At 39.5% G+C, this 27048-nt stretch overlaps 2 protein-coding genes across 2 annotated transcripts in view; both read right to left on the reverse strand.

Moving 5' to 3' along the window:
* LOC141290704 (alpha-2,8-sialyltransferase 8F-like) overlaps positions 1 to 4498 on the reverse strand; it is a 5807-nt gene extending 1309 nt beyond the window's left edge. The window contains exons 1-5 of the mRNA XM_073822797.1: positions 4398 to 4498; positions 2654 to 2734; positions 2302 to 2388; positions 1646 to 1790; positions 1368 to 1480 (exon numbers count right to left, since the gene is read on the reverse strand). Of these exons, the coding sequence (XP_073678898.1) occupies positions 1368 to 1480; positions 1646 to 1790; positions 2302 to 2388; positions 2654 to 2734; positions 4398 to 4498 (527 nt within the window). The remainder of the gene's footprint in view (positions 1 to 1367; positions 1481 to 1645; positions 1791 to 2301; positions 2389 to 2653; positions 2735 to 4397) is intronic.
* Positions 4499 to 11432: 6934 nt separating this feature from the next.
* Positions 11433 to 26610, reverse strand: LOC141290705 (alpha-2,8-sialyltransferase 8E-like). The gene is made up of 7 exons (XM_073822798.1): positions 26441 to 26610; positions 25227 to 25307; positions 14557 to 14643; positions 13948 to 14092; positions 13700 to 13812; positions 12073 to 12156; positions 11433 to 11907 (listed from the first exon to the last, which is right to left on the reverse strand). Exons 1-7 carry the CDS (start codon positions 26539 to 26541, stop codon positions 11433 to 11435), a joined length of 1086 nt encoding a protein of 361 aa, XP_073678899.1. The 5' UTR covers positions 26542 to 26610.
* Between the last annotated feature and the right edge of the window lie 438 nt (positions 26611 to 27048).

Below are 27048 nucleotides of genomic sequence, written 5' to 3' on the forward strand. Positions count from 1 at the left end.
CTGAAATGTTTTCCTCAAAATACAATTTCCTTATGACTGAAGAAAGAAAGACATGAACATCTTGGATGATGAGGGGGTGAGTACATTGTCTGCAATTTTTTGTTCTGGAAGTGAACTTCTCCTTTAATATTATAAACTTTGATGTTGGGCCCTACATTGAGCAGGTCATGACCTTTCAAAGTGTCCATTAGAAAGAAAATTTGCTGCTGATATTTCTAAAAACATCCCATTTTCAAACATCACTTTACTATATAAAATCATAACAGCATTTCAGAATAAAGTTCCATTTAACTACATTAACTAAAAATCAAATACTTTTGAAGCATTTATTAATTTCACTTAATTTCAACATTTACTAATTCATTATTAAAATCAAAAGTTGTATCTGTTAATATTGTTTAATGCACTTGAGCTAACATGACCTAACAATCAACAGTCTTTCTAAGTCTAATCTTTAAAAGTAATATCCCCTTTTTAAAATCAGCTCATTCTCAGCTTCTTGTCGTTGTGATGAAACACAGTTGATTGACATGAGCATTTTACCTTAGACCCGCCCATTGTGTGACTCGGGTGCAGAGGAAGACTCTAATTGGCATTCTGTTGTTGGATGTAATAATGAATATAGCAGTTGTCATTTACTCCTGACATCAGAGCCACTGAGGAGGCAGAGGACAACGCTACTTTCGTTTTTAAAAGGAAAGCTGATCCTGATCTACATATGCGTCTATGTTCGTGTGAATCATTCCTGATGCAGCTTCACCCACAGCAGAAGTGAGTAGAAGGGTTTTTTTATGTATCTTTGCAAACGGCCTTTCTTAACAATGTGCTTGTTGGCAAGTTTCACTGATAAACACAGCTAAATGTGGCTAAAGTAAACATTACAGCTTGTAATTCCACATCAGAGAGGGGCGGGGCGAGCAGAGCTCATTTGCATTTAAATGGCCCATACAGTAAAATGAGCTGATAATTTGCAGAGCTGATTTTGACAAGGTAAAAGGGTGTTTTTTTACACTACTACCAAAGTATATTATGGACTTTTCCCTAAAGAATCATATGAACTTGAAAATGGGAAAATGGGCATCCGATGACCCCTAACAAAGATGGACAAATACTTTAATTATTGTGGGCTAATGGGGCCACAAATAATTACAAGAAATGGCAAGTAACACTGAGTTAAGTTAAATTAGAATGTGAAACTTCCCGTTCCAGTCTTTTAAAACTGCTGTAAATACAACAACACGTTAACGCCAATCAGTTATGTTTTAACAGAAAAGAGTTCAAAGTCTCAATGATCTTCTGCTCTGTAGATGTGCTTAGGGTTTTTCTTTCAGTGTGGGATTTTCAGCTGTGATGTGGGATGTGTTTACCGTATGACGAAGTCTGCGCTGTCAATCTCACGTCCACAGCTGCTGTTCTTCAGAATCCCGCCGCTGCCGACCACAGCACACCGACCCAGACGACGACTGCTCCAGGGGAAATCCTGCACACACACAATTTATTTCAGTTAGTTGTCAAGGCAACATAGGTTTTTTAGTTTTTGTAATCTTTCATCAAATATTTATATTTTAGAAATGTTTGTTGGACTTTTTAATATTTTAATATAAAAGTCATCATAATGACCACATGTTAACCAGAACACACACACCTCAGGCAGCATGCTGTGAATGGCTGGATTCATTTTGTATGTGCTTTTAATGCTTGTTTCATATGGGATGGTCTGATTGACGGCTGTGTTTCGTTTGGTGAGGAATAATGATCCTGTGGCGTTACAACAAAACTGCAGCCTCATTCTGTCATAAACACGAGAGAGAGAAAGAATTTCCTATCAGCACTCATTTCACAAGCATTCAGCTCTCAATAAACATTATAAAATTACTTCTGTTGAAGCATGAGACACTCAGAACTACAATCATGTATATGAGCAGCGAAAAGCTCTGAAATGATCCAGTTAATAAGCAGAATGAATCTACTAAATGACAGTCATTTAGAAATAGTCCATATGTTTCCCTTCTTTTCTCCAAATTAAATGTTTCAAATAAAACATGTTTTCTTTTTGAACGTTATTTTAATTAGACATCAGTTTCTCGACTGTTGGTCTGCTGTTTAAATCCTTTAAACTAACAGGAAGTGACATCACTTTGGAAGGAAAACAGCAGCGCAAACATTAATTTGAAGCATTCTGCAGAACAGGAATAAGCCAAACTGAATCAGCTAATGCAGTGACAACAGACTCATTTATGAAATGTGTAATTAATAACTAACAAATAAAGCATGAAGGTGACTGGAGATGTTGACACGCACCTGTTTATCTCCTGCTCGATTGCGTTCGGTTTGTACGGACAGTTTAAGAAATCGTCGACTTCCTGGGTGAAACGCTTCATGTTTAGTCTATTGGAAATTAAAAGCATGAGATGTTTGAAACAACTCTGTGATCATTTGGTGGATGGTCCATGTATGATTTATCCCAGCAAAACAAAATATTGAATATCTTAAGTGGCAGATCAACAGTCTTAAGACTGATATTGCTGCAGTCCAGTATCTCAGTAAGAGAGTATTTGTGTCCCCTTTAAATATTGCTATTGAAAAATGTATGTTTATTGCTCTCCTTCAGTTCGCTGTATTGAAAAGAGCAGTTAAGGAGCGCTGGTTTCACCTTTTGGCGGACGTGATGTTGGAGAACTTGAGTTTGAGTTTAGTGCAACGCAGCCGCTGAAACGCATCCGTCATCGCCTCTCTGAATGAGAAAAACAAGAGAGAAATCAGATTCTTCTGCATTAGATGACAGTCTTTATCACACACACACACACACACACACACACACACACACACACCTAGTTATCACAGTAACTAATAAGAGGAATGTGATGCACAGCAGTCCAAAGTGAAAAGAATCTGTTAAAGATTTGTTAATCCTACCTTCTGACATTGCATCACATGAAAAACTAAGGTGAAGTACATTGTATTTAGCATTTATGGTAAATATGAGGACATCAGACAAATTATTCTCTCAAGCAAAGTTTGTAGCAAGAGGTTCCTGTTCTCTTGCAGTTCCTGAACATCTGGCAGGTTTCCCAAGTTAAGTGTGAATTATAAGCTCAAGGTACAACTGTGCCTTTTGTTTAGCACCTATGCATTTGAATGACACTTGTTTTCTAAATAGATAAAGACTGATCAAGGTGAAATCCTTTTACAATGCTGATTTCCTGTACCGTATTGGCATGCTTTGTTTAGATTGATTTGACTTCTATGGACTCCTCCTCATTGAAACCTATACTCTTCTGCGCTGAGCTTTTTGTCAGACGACTTTTGATGACTGCAGCAATGCACAGCTAGTATCTCAATAAAGAGAAACTTCTGCTTCAAGATATTCAAAACGTCTCCTGGTATCAAAGAAAAAGTTTACAACAAAAGTATAGTCACACTTGAAAATGTCTGAATGGAAGACACTGACTGTAAGAAAGAAAAGCACACGCATTGTGTGACTGTTTGTGGTTAATGGATAATCTATATAATTAACGTGAGGAACTTCAGCTGTTCCTCTGCTAGAACACCTGTGTGGATTCGAGTCAAGTCAGATTTATTTGTGCAAGTGCTTTTCACAACTCTCATGGTTTCAAAGAAACTTTATAGAAAGTCAAAGCAGTTTTGCATTCACATTCTATATACGCATTTTTATCAGATACTGCTTTCCATGGGAATCGAACCAGGGACGCTGACATGATCTAGCTACTGTTTAAGCAACAGGAACGCTGTTTAGAAATGACATTCTAAAATATTAAGACCGTTTAAACTAGTTGTTTGAAACCAACTTAGTAAATGTGTTTGCATTTGTGCACTTATATATGTTATTATTAGCTGTGCATTTGTGATTATGTTCTGTCATACATTGCAACGATAAAATACATAATTAGTGTTTCAGTTCATCATATCAGGTGTTTCCCCACAATGTACAATACTTAAAACATCAGATAAAAATCTAAAATAACACACTGTGCGTTTCTCAAACAGCACAGTGGTTTACAATCACATGCGAAGTATGAGTTATGATAAATTCAAATATACCCATTTTGTTACATTTTGTTAAAAGTTAAGCAATTATTAAATGACATTTACCCCCGGTTTCACAGACAAGGTTTAAAACTAATCCCAGACTAAATGTTAATCTGAGCTGTTTGAACTGAAAGAACCTTGCACTGACTGATCTTAAAATATAGCACGTTTATAAGAATTACTTAAATGTCCTAATTGAACTATGACCTAATCTAGGCTTGGTTTAAGCCCTGTCTGTGAAACCAGGCCTTATATTTTCAGAAGGAAAACAAAAATCACATTGACTCACAGGAAGAGTCTTGATGTGATCAAAGATGAAGCTGAAATAATGGAGTTCATGCGCTCACCTGGACGAGTGTGTGTATGATGTGTAATAAAACATCATACACACACTGTAACCCATGACCAGGACCATCAGCAGTCTGAAAATCCACCGTAAAAACCCCATTACAATCAGATACACTTATGCTGGAGCAAGTGTGTGAGACGCAGAAGATAAAAATGACACACACACACACACACACACACACACACACACACACACACACACACACACACACACACACACACACACACTCACACGTCTATAACCTTATCATTACTCATAAATGTCCTGAAGTGACTAACAGTCTGGTGTGACGTACTTGAAGATCAAATAGCCTGAAACTCAAAGGTTGTGCATGAATTTCACACTTGTTTATAGTGTGATATGCAGGCTTTCTCCAATCATTTACTCCTCTTAAACTCCACCCCCTACTTACAATCCCATTGCCTCAACTTTTGAGAACCAAGTTCCGCCCATTTATTCTATATTTGATAATCCATTACACTCAGACATACTTCCTTATATGGAAGAAAAGATTTGCTCAATCATTTTATAAAAGAGAAACAAAAGGGGTCAGTAAAAGTCATAAGAAAAGTTTTCAAACTAAACACACACAAAAAAAAAAAAACAATAAATAATGTTTTACACCAATCATGCTGTCGTTAAATATCACATATCTATGGAACCGAACCATATAGAGCCTTAAAAATGAACTTATTAACAGAAACGTAAATATTTGAAATCTTAAAACAAACTGCGATATCTTTAATTCTTTTGAGTTAAATGCCCTCAGCCTTTGGAAAAAGAATATTTATGGCACTAAGATCTGTGCTATTCTTTTGAGAGAGGAGAGATTCATAATCATAGTTCAACATTATTTGTTGACATTTTCCTCTTTAAATGAAAAAAGTATCAGCTTAATGTAAAGAGACCTACATCTAGTTTTTGAGCACTGCAAATGTGTACAATTGAACAATTTACACCTGGAGCCATTTAGATCTCAGTATCTCTGGAACTGAACCATATAGGACCATGAAGATACCAAGGGAAACGAGACATTAGAAATGACTAATCAAAAGTTCACATTTTTAAAATTTCATAATTTTGAACCACAAGGTGGCGTTGCCCCAAAAACCTTTTGAGTTCTTCCGCACATGATGCCAATGACTCATATAGAGTTTATTTTTTGTAAACACTTTTTTTTAAATTAAATAATTAGTTTAATACCTAAAAAGTTACTATATACAATATGATGTACCTCACCCCCACACCTAGATAGACTTGCACAGTTAGAAGGAAAAATAATAACAGTAGTTTGAAGAAAAAATAAACTACACAAAAAATGTATTTATATTTTCATCAAAGAAGAAATAAAGGATTTGACCATTTCAAAAAATATTTTTTTTTTTCCTGGCAAGTACTTACTTTATTTTTCTTTGTTTTGCTTTTATTACTACCTTATTTTTTTTGATGTTTTGTATGGGGTCAAATTTCCTTCAAAAGTATTGCGCTCACAGATCGAAAAATAACAAGCGTGAATCAAAGATTTGAAAATGCATGTAAAAATATATCGCACACAAATGAAAATTAAATGCAAAGACATTCAGAAGAATAAAATACGTGGACACAAACTGAAAAATAATAAGCACAAGATAAATATTTATACACTTGCACGCACAAATCTGAGACGTGAATTCACAGTTATTCGATTCACTCTTAAAATCGTGTTTTCTGCTCACATTTTTAGTTTTCGTACGTTTACGCTCTTTGCTCACTCGCTCTCGGTTCAACAATCAGCGCTTGGTTTTCTAAATGTTGCGCTCCTGGTTTCATGTAAATGAGGGCGGGCTTTAACGTCACCATTGGTTCACCGGGGCCGTTTCTCAATATGCGTTCTTGTCTGTACTTGCGTTCTTGTGGACTTGTGAAACGTCGTCAGTTGTCGCCCAAGTACTGTTCCAATTCAAAGTTTAAGAGTATTTCAGGCGAGAATGTAGTTGTTTAAAACTCAAATCTGCGGTTTATTTACAAAGACAGCGCCTATTTGAAAATTTGTTTTGCTGGGTTCGGAGATGAGAGGGGTGCTCAGTGGTCATGTATCCCGCAGAGAGAGTCTCACCGCGGCTAGTCCTTCTGACGTTTGCCGCTGGTCCTGATGTCTCTGTAGTGGTTAAACAAGAGGTATAATTCATTTTCGGTAAATCTAACAGCTAATTTTTGGTCTCGTGAATCCATTATTTATTCCAGGTCATATAATTTTGACTGAGGACAAAGTTATGCTTCATAAATTATTTATCAATCGTAATTCAGCGCTGACTTTTTAGCATGCATGCATTTGACCGAATTGTCTGCTTTTTTGTCTAAGTCTCATACTTTATACTTATACTTTTATAATGGCTAATATTGTTCATTAAAACTGACATTTAACAAAAAATGCAGAGTTGTACTTGTCATGTTTCATTTTATTATAAAAGATGTAAGTAATTAAAGATGTATTGCATATAGCTTAAATCACATTAATATGTTTTATTATTTTTAAAATGAGTACGAAAAGAGAGTTGTGGTTTATATTTTGAAGAAAACAAAGAGGCAGTGGTGTTTGATATCACTTTCTTGTATTTGTAACGCGTTGCATGAACCACATTTTTGTCGCTATTAACATGTTTAACGTTAAATGAAACAGAAAAGAGGCAATGCTGTTTGATATAAAATATTTTGTTTCACTGTAATGTTGCACATTCCCTGAACGGTTTTGCAGCTATGTTTAATTGAAAACGAAAAGTGGCAGAGGTGGTTGATATCATATTTCGTCTTATTGTAAATCCATACAGTGAAGCAGTGAAGATAGCCAGAGTAGAAAAGGCGAGCTGACTGACGTTATCAAGTACACTGCTGTTCCATTTGCAGAATTACAGGACTTGCATCCTCACGTCCTCAGGAGTTCGTACTCCCAAGTCAAACTTCCAAGTCTGAACTACGAAGGACGCAAGTCTGAACTTTGTGTACTTGGTATAGACCTTTCTCACAACTTCCGTATTTTGCACCGGAAATACGCAATTGCTGTGTAAACCTATTTCCGCCCCAGTATGCCGGTAACCAGTTAAACAAGAAAGATGGCGAAAACATCAAGCAAGATTGTTTGTAACATCAAGACCACGACTGTTATATTGCTTTAATAAAGTTGTACATGTCCTCTATACTATCCATACATAACCTTATAACCCTAGTCCTCGGTGTAAGTGGACACACTAGTAATTTGTTAGCCTGATTGCTCTCTAACGTTAGCTACGTTACTTACCTTGAAAGTTATGGATAAACGGGACGTTCTAAAACGCTTAAAGTTTCTGTCAAACCTTACTTGGAACAAACACTAACCATCAAAAGAACGAGCCCTTATTCCACAGATAAAATGAATAATATCACGTTAAGCGTTTTCTCCCCCAAATAAGCCCATTATAAGGAAACAGCTTAACGTGGTTTACGTACCTCAACAGAGACCAGGGAAAACCAAACTTCTGTTAAATTTTACTTATAATAAATACTTGCTGCTGTCAAAAGAACGAGCTCTTATTCAGCATATAAAGTGATCGCCCCCCATAGAAGTCCATTATAACAAACCATGTTAAGCTTTTTCCTTAATGGAGTTCTATAGGGAGAAAAGCGTGATATTATTCACTTTATATGCTGAATGAGAGCTCGTTCTTTTGACAGCAGAAAGTGTTTATTATAAGTGAAATTTAACAGAAGTTTGGTTTTCCCTGGTCACTGTTAAGGTAAGTTAAACCACGTTAAGCAGTTTCCTTATAATGGGCTTCTATGGGGGAGAAAACGCTTAACGTGATATTATTCACTTTATCTGTGGAATAAGGGCTCGTTCTTTTGATAGTAGTTAGTGTTTGTTCTAAGTAAGGTATGACAGAAATTTGGGGTTTCCTGGTCGTTTTTTACGTACGTTAAGCCACGTTAAGCGTTTTAGAACGTCCCGGATAAACTCTTAGTGGAAAAATGTATATTCTTTATCCAATTTGTTCCTCTTTGTGATGGAGTTTTCCTCCATGACTCTTATCAGATCGGCAAAAGTTATCTTTGGCAAACCAGTGAGGGAAGTTGTGTAGACTCTCTCCATTTTAATTTTAAATTACCCGGCTTTCTGCTGTGTTGACATTACACACAGGAAGTCTGCATACCCTGCGATTGCGTATTTCCGGTTTCTGTGAAAAAGGTCTATCAAGAAACGGCCCAGATGTGATTGACAGCCTCCTTCTCAAGCCAATCGATCGAAGCGGAGAAGTTGACGTCACTCCAATGCGACTGTCAATCTCTCTCGCTGTGTTCTCGTGCGTGATGGATCTTTCCCGTCAGGAAAATGCTCGACAATCTCAGGTAATTTTCCATAAGTATATTTTTTATGTTGAAAGTTGCACCCTTTTTACATATGCTATATAGTGGGGCAAAAAAGTATTTAGTCAGCCACCAATTGTGCAAGTTCTCCCACTTAAAAAGATGAGAGAGGCCTGTAATTTTCATCATAGGAATACCTCAACTATGAGAGACAAAATGAGTAAAAAAATCCAGAAAATCACATTGTCTGATTTTTAAAGAATTTATTTGCAAATTATGGTGCAAAATAAGTATTTGGTCATCTACAAACAAGCCAGATTTCTGGCTCTCACAGACCTGTAACTTCTTCCGTAAGAGGCTCCTCTGTCCTCCACTCGTTACCTGTATTAATGGCACCTGTTTGAACTTGTTATCAGTATAAAAGACACCTGTCCACAACCTCAAACTGTCACACACCAAACTCCACTATGGCCAAGAGCACAGAGCTGTCAAAGGACACCAGAAACAAAATTGTAGACCTGCCCCAGGCTGGGAAGACTGAATCTGCGATAGGTAAGCAGCTTGGTGTGAAGAAATCAACTGTGGGAGCAATTATTAGAAAATGGAAGACATACAAGACCACTGATAATCTCCCTCGATCTGGAGCTCCACGCAAGATCTCACCCCGTGGGGTCAAAATGATCACAAGAACGGTGAGCAAAAAAAAAAAAAAAAAAAAAAACACATGGGGACCTAGTGAATGACCTGCAGAGAGCTGGGACCAAAGTAACAAAGGCTACCATCAGTAACACACTACGCCGCCAGGGACTCAAATCCTGCAATGCCAGACGTGTCCCCCTGCTTAAGCCAGTACATGTCCAGGCCCATCTGAAGTTTGCTAGAGAGCATTTGGATGAACCAGAAGAGGATTGGGAGAATGTCATATGGTCAGATGAAACCAAAATAGAACTTTTTGGTAAAAACTCTACTCGTAGTGTTTGGAGGAGAAAGAATGCTGAGTTGCATCCAAAGAACACCATACCTACTGTGAAGCATGGGGGTGGAAACATCCTGCTTTGGGGCTGTTTTTCATGTATCGTCAGATTTTGAGTGAAAACCTCCTTCCATCATCAAGGGCATTGAAGATGAAATGTGGCTGGGTCTTTCAGCATGACATTAATCCTAAACACACCACCAGGGTAACGAAGTAGTGGCTTCGTAAGAAACATTTCAAGGTCCTGGAGTGGACTAGCCAGTCTCCAGATCTCAACCCCATATAAAATCTTTGGAGGGAGCTGAAAGTCCGTTTTGCCCAGCGACAGCCCCAAAACATCACTGCTCTAGAGGAGATCTTCATGGAGGAATGGCCCAAAATACCTGCAACAGTGTGTGAAAACCTTCTGAAGACTTACAGAAAACGTTTGACCTCTTTCATTGCCAAAAAAAGGGTATATAACAAAGTATTGAGATTAACTTTTGTTATTGACCAAATACTTATTTTCCACCATAATTTGCAAATAAATTCTTTAAAAATCAGACAATGTGATTTTCTGGATTTCTTTTCTCATTTTGTCTCTCATAGTTGAGGTATACCTATGATGAAAAATACAGGCCTCTCTCATCTTTTTAAGTGGGAGAACTTGCGCAATTGGTGGCTGACTAAATACTGTTTTGCCCCACAGTAAATCCGATTGAAATCCAATCATATTTAGGTAGTCTGACTCTGAACAGCAATGAACTACATGAAATCCGATATGGTTAAATCCGTTTCAAGCTACATTCGTGTGTGGTTTAAAATCATATTCAAATTGGATTTCTGGAATTCTGTTATAGTCTAACCGGTCAGATCAGATTTGGCGATGCTTTTTCACATTTTCATGCCACGTTAAACAAAAACGTCAGACGTTTTTGTGGAAAACATAACAAACGTCTTTGCAGAAACAAGCTTGTGATGTTGGGAACTGCAAATGAAGTGGGAAAATACAATATACGGCTAGTATTCGCACCTCTTTGAGATTTGAAACCAGCGCAGATGGCAGCACAGAATAAAGTCGCACAATCCAGCTTCCTGCGTATCTGCCGCTGCTTTAGAAGACAAAATATAATCCAATGTGACGGCAACGTTGTCATATCGCAAGACTGCATCTATATTGCAAACTGTACTGCTGTTATTGTTGTTTTTAGCGTTGGCATAACAACGCAACAGCACTGTCAAATAAACCAGTGCACATTTCGTGAAACGAAAGAGCGTGTTTGGACACACAAATTTGAACAGTTGCGATAGGACTGTGTGGACAGTCAGTTATTCAAATCAGATTCTATCCAGATATGCACAAAATCAGATTTAGGCTGATTAAAATCTGCAGGTAGGTATTTCTAGAAACAGGGTTGGGAAGCACTGTTTTACTACATGCATTTACATGTGACAAAAATGCATTATTAAGTTAGTTGCATTTGAATTCAGCAGTATGTCATTATTTGTTTCTGTCCTGTTTTATTCCTTCATTTACTCCATTTAAAGGCCCTATAACCCAACAAAACTTTCACGGGGGAACTTGTGGGCCAGATGAGCTGGATTTGTCCAGGGCCGAATTTTAACCCCAGTCCAGACCTCACATTGTTTTTTCTAGCCAGCTGTACATGTACTGGACGGAGTGGACCGGATATTTTCCAAAACGGCTTTCAGATGCAAATAGCGCACTTTATTTTGGACAGTCTTGACTGCGTGCTGCAGATGTCAGGGCTCATCCGAGGAGCAGGGCTGCAGGTGCAGTGTCAGCACCCCCTGGCTGTGGAGCTGCAGGAGCCGCACAAACTCCTCCGGCATCGAGTGCATGTAGGGGTGCGGCTTCAACTCATCATAATAATGGTATGGAAGAGGATTGTCCTGAAGGTCAGTTTTGAACGGCCAGAATCCGTACACGTGCACACTCTCACACAGCTCCAGCGCCGTGCTAATTAATATAAACCCAGAGGAGAGGCGGACCTCCTTCAGGCCACGCCCCTTCCAGAAACGGTCCAGTGTTCGCAGGTACTCAGGGCTGAAGAACACCACTGGCTGCTGAGGTCTGACTGGATGGAGGACTCTGAGAGCTTTGATTGCCAGTCCAGTGCAGAAGGTGAAGGCAAAGGCGGGGATAGCGAGAGAGGCGTTCCCGTACACACTGACCCGCTCCACAAACGGATCCGGATTCTTCTCCATGTTGTTGTATCTACAGACACACCATTTCTAATAAACACTACTGCACTAGAAAATTAATATGCCTCTATAAGTGTGTTGCAAATATAACAAAAGTAAGTAACATTTATGTGTGTGTGTGTGTGTGTGTGTGTGTGTGTGTGTGTGTGTGTGTGTGTGTGTGTGTGTGGATACTGACTCTCTCTGAATCTGACTCGGGTTGATGGTTATCAGATCTGTCTTCAGTCCAACATCACTGTCATTAATGTAAGCCAAATTAAACCTGAAACAGAAAAAAATCTTTGATTTGTTCATTCTACAAAACGGGTAACACTTCTATCTTTTAAAAGTATAATTAGCATGATATTAAACATAAATGGCTTAAATGAATAGTTCACTTCCAGAACAAAAAATTACAGATCATTTACTCACCCTCTTGTCAAGATGTTCATGTCTTTCTCTCTTCAGTCATAAAGAAGTTATGTTTTTTAGAAAAACATTTCAGGATTTCTCTTCATATAGTGGACTTCTATGGTGCCACTGAGTTTGAACTTCCAAAATTCAGTTTAAATGCAGCTTTAAAGGGAATAAGTGTCTTATCTAGCAAAAAAAAAAAAAAAAAAAAAAAAAAAAAAAAAGATTGGTTATTTTCTAAAAAGAATTACTATTCGAGTATTCGAGTTCAAGTCAGTTAGCGTATGTCGAAAATCTCCCATCTCATTTTCTTCTCCAACTTTAAAACCCTCCTGCATCGCTGTTTTACCTTTAAGGGTGTTTGTAGGACGATATTGATGTTGGAGGAGAAAATGACATAAGAATTTTTCGAAACAAACCCTAACTGTTTTGAACTGGAATCCACATGCAGAGATAGACAAGATAAGCATTTGAGGTTAAAAAGTATAGCAATTGTAATTTTTGTTTAGAAATAATAAAAATAATTGTTTCGCTAGATGAGACACTTCTTCGAGGCCTGGGATCGTTTTGAGCCCTTCGAAGCTGCACTTTAATCTGCATTTTGGAAGATCAAACTCGGGGGCACCGTAAAAGTCCACTATATGGAGAGAAATCCTGAAATGTTTTCCAGAAAACAAAAAAAAAACATAACTTCTTTACGACTGAAGAAAGAAAGAAATGAACATCTTGGATGACGAGGGGGTGAGAACATTATCTGAAAATTTTTGTTGCAGAAGTGAACTTCTCCTTTAATATTACAAACTTAGATCAGGTCATGACCTTTCAAAGTGTTCATTAGAAAGAAAATTTGCTGCTGATATTTATACAAACATCCCATTTTCAATCATCAGTTTACTTTACAAAATCATGATAGCGTTTCACAAAAGTTCCATTTAACTACATTAAATAAACTCAACAATTCCTTTAAAGCACTTATTAATTTCACTTCATTTGAGCATTTACTAATAAATTAAATCAAATGTTGTATCTGTTAATATTATTTAATGCACTTGAGCTAACATGAACTAACAATCAAGAGTATTTTTATTAACATTAACAAAGATGAACAAATACTGTAAAAAATGCATCACTTATTGTTAGTTAATACACAAATTAATTTGAACTAAAGGGAACACAAATAGTTACAAGTAATGGCAAGAGATTGTAAAGTACAAAACAGAACTTATTGGAGATTGCATGATATTTCCACACAATCGATCTGTTGGTTCGACATGTTGGCGCCTTTTTTGGTGCTGAAGCTTCTGTATTTATTTTATTGTTGTATTTTTACAGTTTTCTGGTCCATATAAATCACTGTGGTCGAGCACGTAACTGTGGTCAGTGAGGAGCAAGGCATGATGGGATGTGTTTACCGTATGACGAAGTCTGCACTGTCGATCTCACGTCCACAGCTGCTGTTCTTCAGAATCCCGCCGCTGCCGACCACAGCACACCGACCCAGACGACGACCGCTCCAGGGGACATCCTGCACACACACACTTTTTTATTAGTCTTTCATCTAATATTAAAATTTTAGAAATGTTTTATAGTTTTAGCAACATTGATGTAATTGACTTGTATCAGTGTTGTAATGACCACATATTAACCAGAACACACACACCTCAGGCAGCATGCTGTGAATGTCTGGATTCATTGTGTATTTGTCTCTAATGCTTGTTTCATATGGGATGGTCTGATTCACGGCTGTGTTTCGTTTGGTGAGGAATATCGATCCTGTGGCGTTACAGCAAAACTGCAGCCTCATTCTGTCATAAACACACACAGAGAAAATTTCAACAATTTGAACATTCAGCAATAATAATGGCAATAAACAAAGTGTATAAAGCTCTGAAATAATCCAGTTAATACGCAGAATGAATCTACTAAATGACAGTCATTCAGAAATAGTCCAGTAGTTTCCCTTCTTGTCTTCAAATTAAATGTTTCAAACTAAACATGTTTTCTTGAGAATATTTCAACTGGGAATCCATTTCCCTCCTGTTAGTCTGCTGTTTAAATACATTTAACTAACACAAGCTGAAGTCATCCTCTAGACAGAAAGTAACATCACTTTGGAGAGAAAACAGCAGCACAAACAGCAATTTGAAGCATTCTGCAGAACAGGAATAAGCCAAATAGGTTACTACTAAATCAGCTAATGCAGTGACATCAGGCCTGTTCACCAATAAATAAAGCATGAAGGTGACTGGAGATAAAAACATACACACACCTGTTTAGCTCCCGCTCGGTTGTGTTCTGTTTGAATGGACAGTTTAAGAAATCATTGAGTTCCTGGGTGACACTCTGCATGTTTAGTCTATATTGGGAAAGATAAGCATGAGATGTTTGAAACAACTCTGTCATCATTTGGTGGATTGTTTACCATGGTTTAACTACAATAACTATGTTTTTTTTTTTTAGGTTATATCTGTATTAAAACCAAAGTTAATTATGGTTCAATTAAGTTCTGAAGTCTTGCAACGTGGCCCTTTTCAATGATAATTCATACTAAACACGTCTGTCAAACTCCACAAAACAGTCATAAAAATATCATAACGGTACCCTACTTTATATGACATGACAAGATGTTGATGTTTGTATTGGGTGTGCCCCACTGATCTACTGCTCATGTCATATGTGACCCTGGACCACAAAACCAGTCATAAGGTTAAATTTGACAAAACTGAGATTTATACATCATATGAAAGCTCAATAAATAAGCATTCTATTGATGTATGGTTTGTTAGGATAGGACAATATTTGGCCGAGATACATCTATTTGAAAATCTCGAATCTGAGGGTGCAAAAAAATCTAAATACTGAGAAAATCACCTTTAAAGTTGTCCAAATTAAGTTCTTAACAATGCATATTACTAATCAAAAATTACATTTTGATAGGTTTACAGTAGGAATTTTACCAAAAATCTTCATGAAACATGATCTTTACTTAATTTCCTAATGATTTTTGGCATAAAAGAAATCAATAATTTTGACCCATACAATGTATTTTTGGCTATTGCTACAAATATACCCCAGCGACTTAAGACTGGTTTTGTGCTCCAGGGTCACATATACTCATGTCACCTGTCTTCCATATAAGGACATATGCAAATAAAGGCAGTTCCGGATCATCAGCATACCAAGTAGTAATGTAGTAGCGTTTCCATGCCTCCGTATAAGTTGATATAATTTACCGGTTATCCTGCGCAAAATGGCTGTGCCAACAGGTTATGGGTCCAGGAGAGATGCGGGTAACCAATGGAATAGACTGTATTTCGACGGAGATGAAAAGAACTATGAACTTTGGGGAAAAACTAGGTTTCTAGGCCACGTGCGTTTGCTAGGACTGAAAGACACTGTGTTATCGGAGACCCCTGTGTGCTGATGATAAAGATGCTACCAACAAAAACGAGGAAGCATATGCTGAACTGAATCTGAAGCAGGGATCTTCAAAAGAGAGCAAACAACTCCACCCTGACCCCAAATCGCAAAAGACAGTAAGAAAAAACATGCAAACGGAAAAAAACGACAACAAATTAAGAAAACACCTTTATCAGTTTGACAACACAGGCGCTGCAAATCCTCGCAATGCAAACACAAATACAGAAACGCGCTGCAAACACAGGAACACACTGCAAATAGCACGCATTGGTTGGGTGGGATCAGCTGCTATGCAGAGGGCTTTTTTGGTGAGACGTGTGCTATAGATGTCTTGGAGGGTGAGGAGAGGGACACCAATAGCCGCGTTTCCACTGTCGGGCCAAAAGCGGGCGTGCTAGTGCGTGCCAGGGCCAGTCGCGTTTCCACTGTCACTTCTGGGGCCTGATCGTGCCTCGTCGGTGCTTCCTCTGGGCCAATGGCCCGGGTTTTTCGGCCCGACGAAAACCTTGGGCCAAAGCGGGCCAGCTGGGGCTTGAGGCGTGGTCAAAGTGAAAGGCGGAGATTATGCAAGGTTCAGATAAGCGTGCAGTCAGGTAAAAGTGTATCTGCGGTAAGATGCGCATTTCGCATACATCGTGCAAAGAACTCAAAAACTTTAAATGGAGAATAGTCAGTACTGGTCTGTGGAAGATACCAGGGCTCTTCTAAGCATTTGGGCCGAGGACAATGTACAACGCCAGTTTGACGGCGTCTGCAGAAACGAAGACGTGATAAAATACATCGTTGCTGAACTCGCAAAGCTAAATATCCAGCGAACCACATTACAAGTTCGAGACAAGTGAAAACATTATTTAAATGCATGTCTGATGAGTATCTATTCTTATAAAAAATGCATACGTTGATTTACATCGTCCAAAAAAAAAAAAAAAAAAAACTCACCAACACACCTTGATAACATTTTAACATTCACTGTACCTGTACCTAAATAAAGGCATAAAAGATTATGCTAGAAATACGACTGTGTAGTTATTTTTTGCAGATAGTATGCAACATTTTGTTTGACGGTAATAATTACCAAGTTAGACGAAAGATTTGTGTGTACTGTGTAGGTCATAAAAAACAAAGCTTCTTTTCCAGTGATTTATTAATGTAATATATTACAAATATTGCTGCTGTATAAACAACTGTTGTAGAGCACTTCTTGCATCAGAACAGACATCACCAACATTACAAGGTGAGCGTTCAGCATCTTCATCATCGCCGTTTCTGCATTCGCTGTATCCGGCTTCCACGTCGCTGTATTGTTCATTTTCGCCTTGCAGCTAACAAAGCCTTCGGCGTAAACGCCGCCGAGCCTCCGTCTACGCATCTTGGTTTCGCTGCCTCATCTTCCACCAAGAACACAAGAAAACAGCCGCTTCGGATTTTCCATTTTATTCGTTCGATGATCACACTACGGTGGCCTACCTGACATATTTTCAAGCTTCCCGCTGAAAGGGGAGGGCTTTCGTGACGTTTGATCCAAAGAGGTGTGTAAAGGGCGGGCTTTAGGTTTGCGCAGCGAGGCTACTGGCTCGATAGTGGAAACGCAGCTTACTTTTGGCCTTGGTGCTTGCGACTCGAGGCCATTAGCCCCGCCCGGCACGCTCTTAGCAATGGCTCGCACCGGCCCGACAGTGGAAAAGCGGCTATTGATCCTCTCAGCTGCTCTGAGTAGCGCTGAGGAGAGGTAATACGGGGGTGTACCTGATTGACAGCACGGGACATCAGGTGAGGACGACGCTGAGGAATGTGTTATATATCCCATCGTATCCGCAGAACATTTTTTCTGTTAAAGCTGCAACAACAAACGGAGCCTCGATCAACTTTCAACAAGGACAAGACAAACTCATTCACAAGGATGGTACTAAAATTTGCATACATGAATACAATAGACTGTACTATCTGAACACTGTAAATGAAGACAGTGATAGTTAACGGATGTTATGACATTCAAACCTGGCACTAAATCCTTGGCCACTGCAATTATGATGATGTTTCCAAATTGCAGAATGTAGCTGAGGGGATGGAAATCAAGGGAAAGGTTGATAAATCTAACCTAAGCTGTGAAATTTGCACACAGAGTAAATTTGTTCAGTGTAGAAACAGAGAACCTGATACATGAGCTAAGGCTGCACTTGAACTAGTGCACACGGACTTAGCTGGTCCAACCGATCCAGAGGCTAAAGATGGTTTCAAGTATGCTCTACTACTCAGGTGCAGTGTTTGTGTACTTTTCAAAAGCAAAAAGTGGTACTGCAAAGGCCACTGAAAAATTCCTCACTGATACAGCACCTTGTGGGAGCATAGAGTGTGTTAGGTCAGATAATGGTACAGAATTCATGGCTAAAGAGTTTCAGTCACTGTTAAGCAAAAACAGCATTAGGCACGAGACCTCAGCCCCCTATTCACCCCATCAAAATGGGACTGCTGAGAGAAATTGGAGAACCTTGTTTGAGATGGCAAAGTGCATGCTCCTAGAGAGCAATCTGCCCAAGATGTTGTGGACCTATGCTGTAATGACTGCTGCAGCAATTCGCAACAGGTGCTACAATAGTCGAATACACCAAACCCCATACTATGCACTGACAGGGAAGAAACCTGATCTTTCTAAAATGAGAGTATTTGATTCACCATGCTATGCATACAAACAAGACAAAAAGAAATGGGATGCACGATGCAAAAAAGGGATTTTTGTAGGATATGACAAAAACAGCCCTGCATACCTGGGGCCTCATTTATAAAGACTTGCGTAGAAACCATCCTTGATTTTATCTAAGAACTTTTCTGATTTGATCGTAAGAGCGATTCAGAGAAAACGAACGTACCACGAAATCCATGCCTACGCCAGTCATTCGGTTATAAATCACAAATGATCGTGGAATTGTGTGCAGCTGAATGTTCCGCCGTCGAAACGCCCCTGCTTAATTAATTAACATATAAAATGAGCTCATTCCTAAAGCAAAAACTCTGTAACAATGTCAAGTAAAAAGGAGCGCAAGAAATCAAATTATAGTGAGGCTGAACTATCTGCAATACCAGGCATTACCACAAGGAAACGGTCGTACGCCAAGCTGGAATCTGACGTGGAGATAAGTACTTTTCCACGTCAAAGACGGTTTTTATAAATCTGTACTTTGACGTGGATTTGATCGTACGAACACTCTAAGATCAAATCAGTGCGTAAGAAAGTTTTATAAATGAGGCTCCTGGTTTATGATCCTGACACAGGAAATGTTCTCAAGCATAGGCTTGTAAAATTCATCACAAAGTGTGTCAAGGAACATCAGACACAGACTGACATTTCAGTGTCAGATGATGATTCTCATGGGGAAAGGTATGTGTCCTCCCTGCCTAAACAGAACGTAGCTGATCAGAAATCAGAAAAGACTAATGGACCTCAAACTGAGACTGAGAATCAGAGTGGTGCTCAGACAGAGGGAGGGGATCAAAGTATGCGTTACCCTAAAAGAAATAGGAAAGCTCCCCAATATTTGGCAGATTATGTATCTGATGTTGACTGTGATGATCAGATTCTAACCAGTTTTGAATACTGAGAAGTTGTTTGTCTTTTATATTAACTTTCAGTAACTTCAAACCGGTAAAACATTCACCATTGATTACATTAGGTACGATAGAGATACTCTTATTTCTATTAGTTTACAATGTACTCACACATCGAAGTTTTTAACTCCGGACCCAAGCTGGCCGAGTGAGATCCTGAGGGAGAAAAGGACGTGACCCGAAGCGGTGGTCCTGGGGGGAAACGAGCCGGCGTCAGGAACAGCTTAGTGTCTGCGCGAACCGCACACCTCTGCCTAGCATCCTGCTCGCCAACGTCCAGTCACTGGAAAACAAGCTTGATGACCTCAGAGCCAGGATAAAGTTCCAGAGAGACATTTGGGACTGTAATCTCCTCTGCTTCACCGAAACATGGCTGAACCCAGCGGTGCCAGACCACGCCATCCAGCCGGCCGAGTTCTTCTCGGTTCACCGCATGGACAGGACAAAAGAATCAGGGAAGTCAAGGGGAGGCGGCGTGTGCTTAATAGTGAACAACAGCTGGTGCAACAGCACAAACGTCGATCTTCTCACACGCTCCTGCACACCCAACCTGGAACTATTGACCATCAAATGTCACCCCTTTTACCTTCCTCAGGAGTTTACATCAGTCATAATCAGCTCCGTTTATATTCCACCAAAAGTGGACATGGATACTGCCTTATGCGAGCTACATGAGGCACTCTCACAGCACCAGACACAACATCGGAATGCTGCACTTATAGTGGCTGGGGACTTTAACAGCGCCAACCTCAAACACGCAGTGCCAAACTTTTATCAACATATTACCTGCCCCACCAGGGGTGATAGGACATTGGACCATTGCTACAGTACAACCAAAGACGGCTACAAGGCACAATCTCGCCCATTGTTTGGGAAATCTGACCACGCTGCCATCTCCCTCATGCCAAAATACAAACAAAGGCTCAAGCAGGAAGTTCCGGTTCAGAGGGAGGTCGCACACTGGACGGACCAATCGGTAGCCGCTCTACAGGATGCACTGGATGACGCAGACTGGGACATGTTCCGACGCAGCTCTGATGACATCAACGTGTTTACAAAAGCGGTTGCGGGATTCATCGGGAAACTAACAGATGATACCATACAAAAAACGACCATCAGAACGTTTCCCAATCAGAAACCGTGGGTGGATAAGACCATTCGCGATGCTCTGAGATCACGCACCGCTGCCTATAACGCGGGACTTGCGTCGAGTGACATGAACTCATACAAAGCTGCGTCATACAACGTTCGGGAAGTGGTAAAGGAGGCAAAGCAGTGCTACGGGGGGAAACTAGAGTCACAGCTCCAACAAAATGACTCTAGGAGCCTGTGGCAGGGACTAAGGACAATAACTAACTATAAAGCACCAACATCCTGTATGATGAATGCGGACGTGTCTCTGGTAGATGAGCTGAACACCTTCTACGCTCGCTTCGAAAGCTGCAGCCAGCAATGCAAAAAGCACTAACAACGCTAGTGGTGCCAACGGCTGGAGACAGGAAGACAATGCCATTACCAGAAACGCATTCGTCATCTCCGAGCATGATGTAAGGAGAGCCTTCAGGAGAGTGAACACCAGGAAAGCAGCAGGACCAGATGGCATCTCAGGTTGAATACTCAGAGCCTGTGCAGACCAGCTAGCACCTGTGTTCACTGAAATATTCAACCTCTCCTTATCTCAGTCGGTAATACCTACATGCTTTAAAGAGTCCACCATTGTTCCTGTCCCAAAGAAACCCCATCCTGCTTCCCTCAATGATTTTCGCCCTGTAGCCCTGACCTCAGTAGTGATGAAGTGCTTTGAACGGCTTTTTAGATCGCTGTCCCCATGCCTAGACAATTAAGATCCAGCCCCGGATGCCAGATCCCATCAGAAAATATCAGTTTGTCCAGTAAGAGAACCACTCGTCAGCAGAGCAGTCTAATACCCAAACCCTGTTAATAGGAGGTCTTGTCTGGTACCTAAAATAGCCAAAACACTATTAACAGTCTTCTGTCAGCCAAGAAGTATGTCAAAATGTTATTCCATCCTGACGATTACACCAAAATGTTGACTGAGGAAAAACAAATGAAAGTGAAGAGCAGAAGCAGGAGATGAAGTTATGACGGTAAAAAGGAGCAGAGTTTATTGAATAGTCTTAGTTGCGTATGTCTCAATGCTCAGACTTCATCTGAAGAACACAGATCCAACAAGTATTGTAATTTCAAACTGCTTCAAAACAGCATCCCATAAACCTTGAGGTTCATAAACATTCCCTCATATCTCTTATTCATGAGGACAAACAGGCCATGAAACCACACAGTCATAAGACTAAACAACAATGGAAAAATATATATATAAAAAACAATAATAATATAACATAATATACATGACTAATCATTAATAAATCAATGAAATGAATATATAAATGACTATAATGATTATTATAAATGATTATGATTAAATGAAATAATTAAATGATTATAAATGAATGAAGAATAAGGAAAAGAAAGTGCAACACAACACAAATGTATGGTTGCTCTCTTGAAGCAACACACACACAGTTTGCATTGGAGGATCCTCAGATCCTTCAGGCTGGTTAGAGACTTCATCATTTCTTGACTACCTGACACACTGGATCCACTACAGTTTGCATATCGCCCGAACCTCTCTACAGATGATGCCATCTCTCACCTCCTCCATACATCACTCACTCACCCACCTGTACACCAGAAAGAGGAATTGTTAAAATGCTCTGTCGATTACAGCTCTGCATTTAACACTATAGTTACATCCACACTCACCATGAAGCTGGAACACCTAGGACTCAGCCCATCCATGTGTCAGTGGATCTCCAACTTCCTAACTGGCAGACCACAGGCAGTAAGGATGGGCAGGAGCCCCTCAGGGTTGTGTTCTGAGCCCCCTGCTGTACTCACTGTACACCTACGACTGCGTAGCCACTACCAACTCCACCACCATCATCAAGTTTGCTGACGACACAATCACGGTGGGCCTGATCTCTAACAATGACGAGACGGCATACAAGGAGGAGATCAGGAATCTGGAGAGCGGGTGCCAGAGGAACAACCTCCTCCTGAACGTCAGCAAGACAAAGGAACTGATAGTGGACTTTAGTACTAAACAGGTGAGAAACTACCAGAACCCTGTCATCAACGAGAGCCCAGTGGAGAGAGTGGACAGCTTCAGATACCTCGGTGTTCACATTACACGAGACCTGTCATGGTCCTGCCACATCAACACCGTGGTGAAAAAGGCCCGGCAGCACCTCTACCATCTAAGACGATTGAGAGACTTCAGACTGCCCTCTAAGGTGCTTAGGAACTTCTACTCCTGCACCATAGAGAGCATCCTGACGGCAAACATCAAAGCATGTTTCGGGAACAGTACCTTGCAGGACAGACGAGCTCTACAGAGGTTGGTGCGATCGGCTGAGTGCGTCATCCGCACCAAGCTCCCTGACCTGCACTCGATCTACAACAAGCGGTGCTGGACCAAAGCCAGGAAGATTGTGAAAGACCTCAGCCATCCCAACAATGGACTGTTTTCTCTGTTGTGGTCATGAAAGTGCTTCCGCTCCCTGAAGGTCAACACCGAGACTGAGGAGGAGCTTCTTCTCACAGGCTATACGGACTCTCAATCACAACACCACAAAGGATCTTACACTTTGATGGGCTTCTCACAAACTATTATACTACCCACCATGTGCCCATATGGCACACTTGCACATTTTGCACACAGCAGAACTGCGAACTTTGAACTGTGACATGCACATTATATACATTATTCACACATAACTGGCACTTTTTACACATTCTGCACATTACAGAACTGTGTACTTGAACTGTGACTGTGATCTTGCACATATCTACAGTACATCTGCACATTATCTTGCCCATAACTGCACATTCCTTTCGTATATGTATTATATCCATTTCTACTTTTCTAGTATTTTATTGTGCATAATGTAAATCCATATTTCTCTATATTCTAATTTGTTAAAATTTTTGCTTCTATAGTAGAATTACTTCTCTAAATTTAAATTTTATATTATAGGTTATCAGCAGTCGTATAAACATTTCACTTCATATCATACTGTGTATGACTGTGTACGTGACAAATAAAATTTGAATTTGAATTTTGAATTTGAATTCGAATTTGAATTTACTGTTACAGAGTGTGTGATGTACCACAAACATTCAAGGAAGCTATGAGTTCAAATGAGTCAAAGATGTGGGCTAAGGCCATGGATGAAGAAATTAACCCTCTACAGGAAAATGATACATTTATCCTAACTACTCTACCAGAAGGTTAACATGCAGTGGGGGGTAGATGGGTTTATGCCATCAAAAATAATACAGATGAGACCAACTCATTCAAGGCCAGATATGTTGCTAAAGGCTATAGTCAAGTGATGGGTGTAGATTACAAAGAGACTTTCTCCCCAACAGCGAATATCACTTCAATACGAGCCTTGATGCAAATGGCAGCACAATATGATCTTGAACTCCACCAAATGCATGTAAAAATGGCATACTTGCATGCTCCAATTGATTGTGAGATTTATATGGAACAGCCGGAAGGATTTGAAGTGAAGTCAGACACAGGTGTTAAACTAGTCTGTAAACTGAACAAATCGCTGTATGGTTTAAAGCAGTTAGGCAGAAATTGGAACAAAATGTTACATGATTACCTCATTGGAAATGAGTTTGTTCAGAATTCAGCTGACCACTGTGTGTACAGTAAACAAACCGGAAAAGAGAGAGTGACAGTAATAACCTGGGTAGATGATCTGATTGTTGCTGCCAGTGACAATGATTCACTGAATAATGTGTAAAAGATGTTGACCTTAAGATTCAAAATATTAAATAATTTTTGTTACAACCTCAACCAACATTTTTCACCTTTTCACCATTGTGCCCGTACCTCAAAATATTTCCTGTGCGCATTTAATGTAATATAAGACATTAAACCGTGGAAAAGTACAAATTGTAGCAAATTTTAATGACGTAGAGAACGCAATGCCTCAGAAAATCCGATCTGCCCGTTTACGTGACAGCAGGCCAGAATGATGTATTACTCTTGCCTTTGTGGGCAAAAATGACAGATAATTTTAAATTGCTTCCACTGAAAAAAATGCAAGTGATCGCACTGGCGCCTCCTTGTCCTGCGTCTTTAGCTTTCACTCTCTGCATGAATGAACTATCGGATATGTGCCTATTACCGCAAATTTAGGTTTAACGTTTAATCCAACATTGTTTTATACTTGAACTGTTTCATATCCATAGATTTTAGGCTAACTGTGATGATTTGAGAAGGCAAAATGATCAAACAGACACTGACCAGTCTTCCGGTGGGCGCTGTTAGTTAAAAAAAAGAAATAAATAAACTTATATTTAACGGAAAAAAAAAAACGCTCCAGATGTTTTTCTAAATTAATAAAAAAAATAATAATAATAATAATAATTAAATATAATAAATGTGCCATTACATACAAACTGAACTATTTTTATTTTAAAATCTGGCTTAGGACGAACAGTTGCATTGGCTCATTATGTGGATTTAAATACATATATGAATGAGGCCTTAAACCGATCTCGAAATATCCGAATTAATGCGTTTTTTACCTGTTCACACTATAATAGAACAGATCCGACGATCTGTGTCACATGAGCAAAAAATTGGAATTGAGTCTCATTTAACTGACAATGTAAACGGGGCATTTACATCTGAAATAGGTATTTTTAGTGTTTGCTCATCTGCTATAGCCTACGTCTATACTCATCACATACCCATCCTTACAAGTACAGTTCATGTATTACTTATGTGCCATTCAAATATTATTTTTGAGAAATTTAATGTTTATTTTCCTCCATCAATTTCAGAAAAGAGCAAGTAAGGAGCGGTGGTTTCACCCTTTGGCGGACGTGATGATGGAGAACTTGTGTCTGAGTTTAGCGCAACGCAGCAGCCGAAGCGTGTCCGTCATCGCCTCTCTGAAAGAGAAAAACAAGAGAGAATCAGATTCTTCTGCATTAGACGATAGTCTTTATCACACACACGCATCTCCGTTTGATTCCTATCAAAGCGCCTGTTCAAGCCTGCGGGGGAGATTTACGCAAGGAAGTTCCTGAATTATGTTGAATTAATGATGGATGTTGATTTAAGAACATGTTGTCCATGTGCAATTTACAGCAAAGCTATTTTTTATAATGATGTTGAACACGCCCAAAATCATCAGTACAGAGAAAAAAAAAAAAAAGCAAACAGAGCAGTGCGGGAAATATAGGCCTACTGTAAAACAAACAGTTCATGATCAAGATAAACTAACAAGACGACTGTTATGAACATCGGTCCAAAAAGTCACACTTGAAAATGTATGAATGGCAGACACTGACTGTAGGAAAGAAAAATCACACATTTTTAGTCTGTACGATGCTGAAATGCTAAAAGTGTGTTTTGAATGAAGCCTGTGGTTAGTGGATAATTTTATAACTAACAGGAACTACAGCTGTTCCTTTGCTAGAACATCTGTGCGAATTCAAATCTAGTCAAATTAATGCGTGCAAGTGCTTTTCACCTTTGACATGTTTTCACATTTACAAAGCAGTTTTGCATATGCATTTTGATCAGATCTAGCATTTCCTGGGAATCGAACCCAAATACGTTGAAATTATCTACAGTCTGAGCGACAGGAAAGCTGTTTAGAAATGACATTCTAAAATATTTTCATACTAAAATATTGCTTGAAACCAACTTAGTAAATGTGTTTGCATTTGTACACTTGTGTTATTATTATGTTTGTGATTATTAGTTCTTTTCTGTCATACAGTGGAACAATGAAATACATAGCTAAATAAAGAGTTGCATCTCATCATATAACGCTTTACCCCGCGGTGTAAAATACTTCAAATATGAGATGAAAATCTAAAATGACACACGGCGCGTTTCTTAAACATCACACAGTCGTTCACAATCGCAAGCGAAGAATGATTAGAGTCATGAAAAATTTTAATATATTCCATTCTATTTCTTGAGCTTCATAATTTCTTAAAAGTTAAGCAATTATTAATTAACATGTTGATGTGACTGATGTGATCAGAGATGAAGCTGGAGTTCATGCGCTCACCTGGATGACTGTGTGTCAGGTGTGTAATAAAACATCACACACAAACTGCGAGAGACGATCAGGACCATCAGCAGCCTGAAGATCCAGCGCAGAAACGCCATCTGATACACCGATGCTGGAGCAAGTGTGTGAGATGGAAAAGATAAAAATGACACACACACCTGTCCTTAACTCCAACCCTCTCATCTGATTAACCTCATCACTGCTCATAAATGTCCTGAAGTGACTGACAATCTGGTACGACGTCCCTAAAGATAAACAAGCCTGAAACTCAAAGGCTGTGCCTGAATTTCACACTTGTTTCTAGTGGAGTATGCAGGCTTTCTCCAATTATTTTCTTCTCTTAAACTCAGCCCCGTTCTGGAGAGCCACGCCCACATCTCAACATTACGGTGCCCGCCAGGGGACACCTTCGGTTCACTTATGTTTGTCGTGGCCACGAGATATTAATTCGTGGGAACATGATATTATGTTGTGATATTAATTCGTGGGAACGTTGGGAACGTGATATTATGTCGTGGCCACGACAAACATAAGTGAACCGAAGGTGTCCCCTGGCGGGCACCGTACAACATCCACTCTGACGATAGTACCAAGTCATTTATTCT

Source organism: Garra rufa, chromosome 18 (genome assembly GCF_049309525.1).
Source record: "Garra rufa chromosome 18, GarRuf1.0, whole genome shotgun sequence".
NCBI lineage: Eukaryota > Metazoa > Chordata > Actinopteri > Cypriniformes > Cyprinidae > Garra > Garra rufa.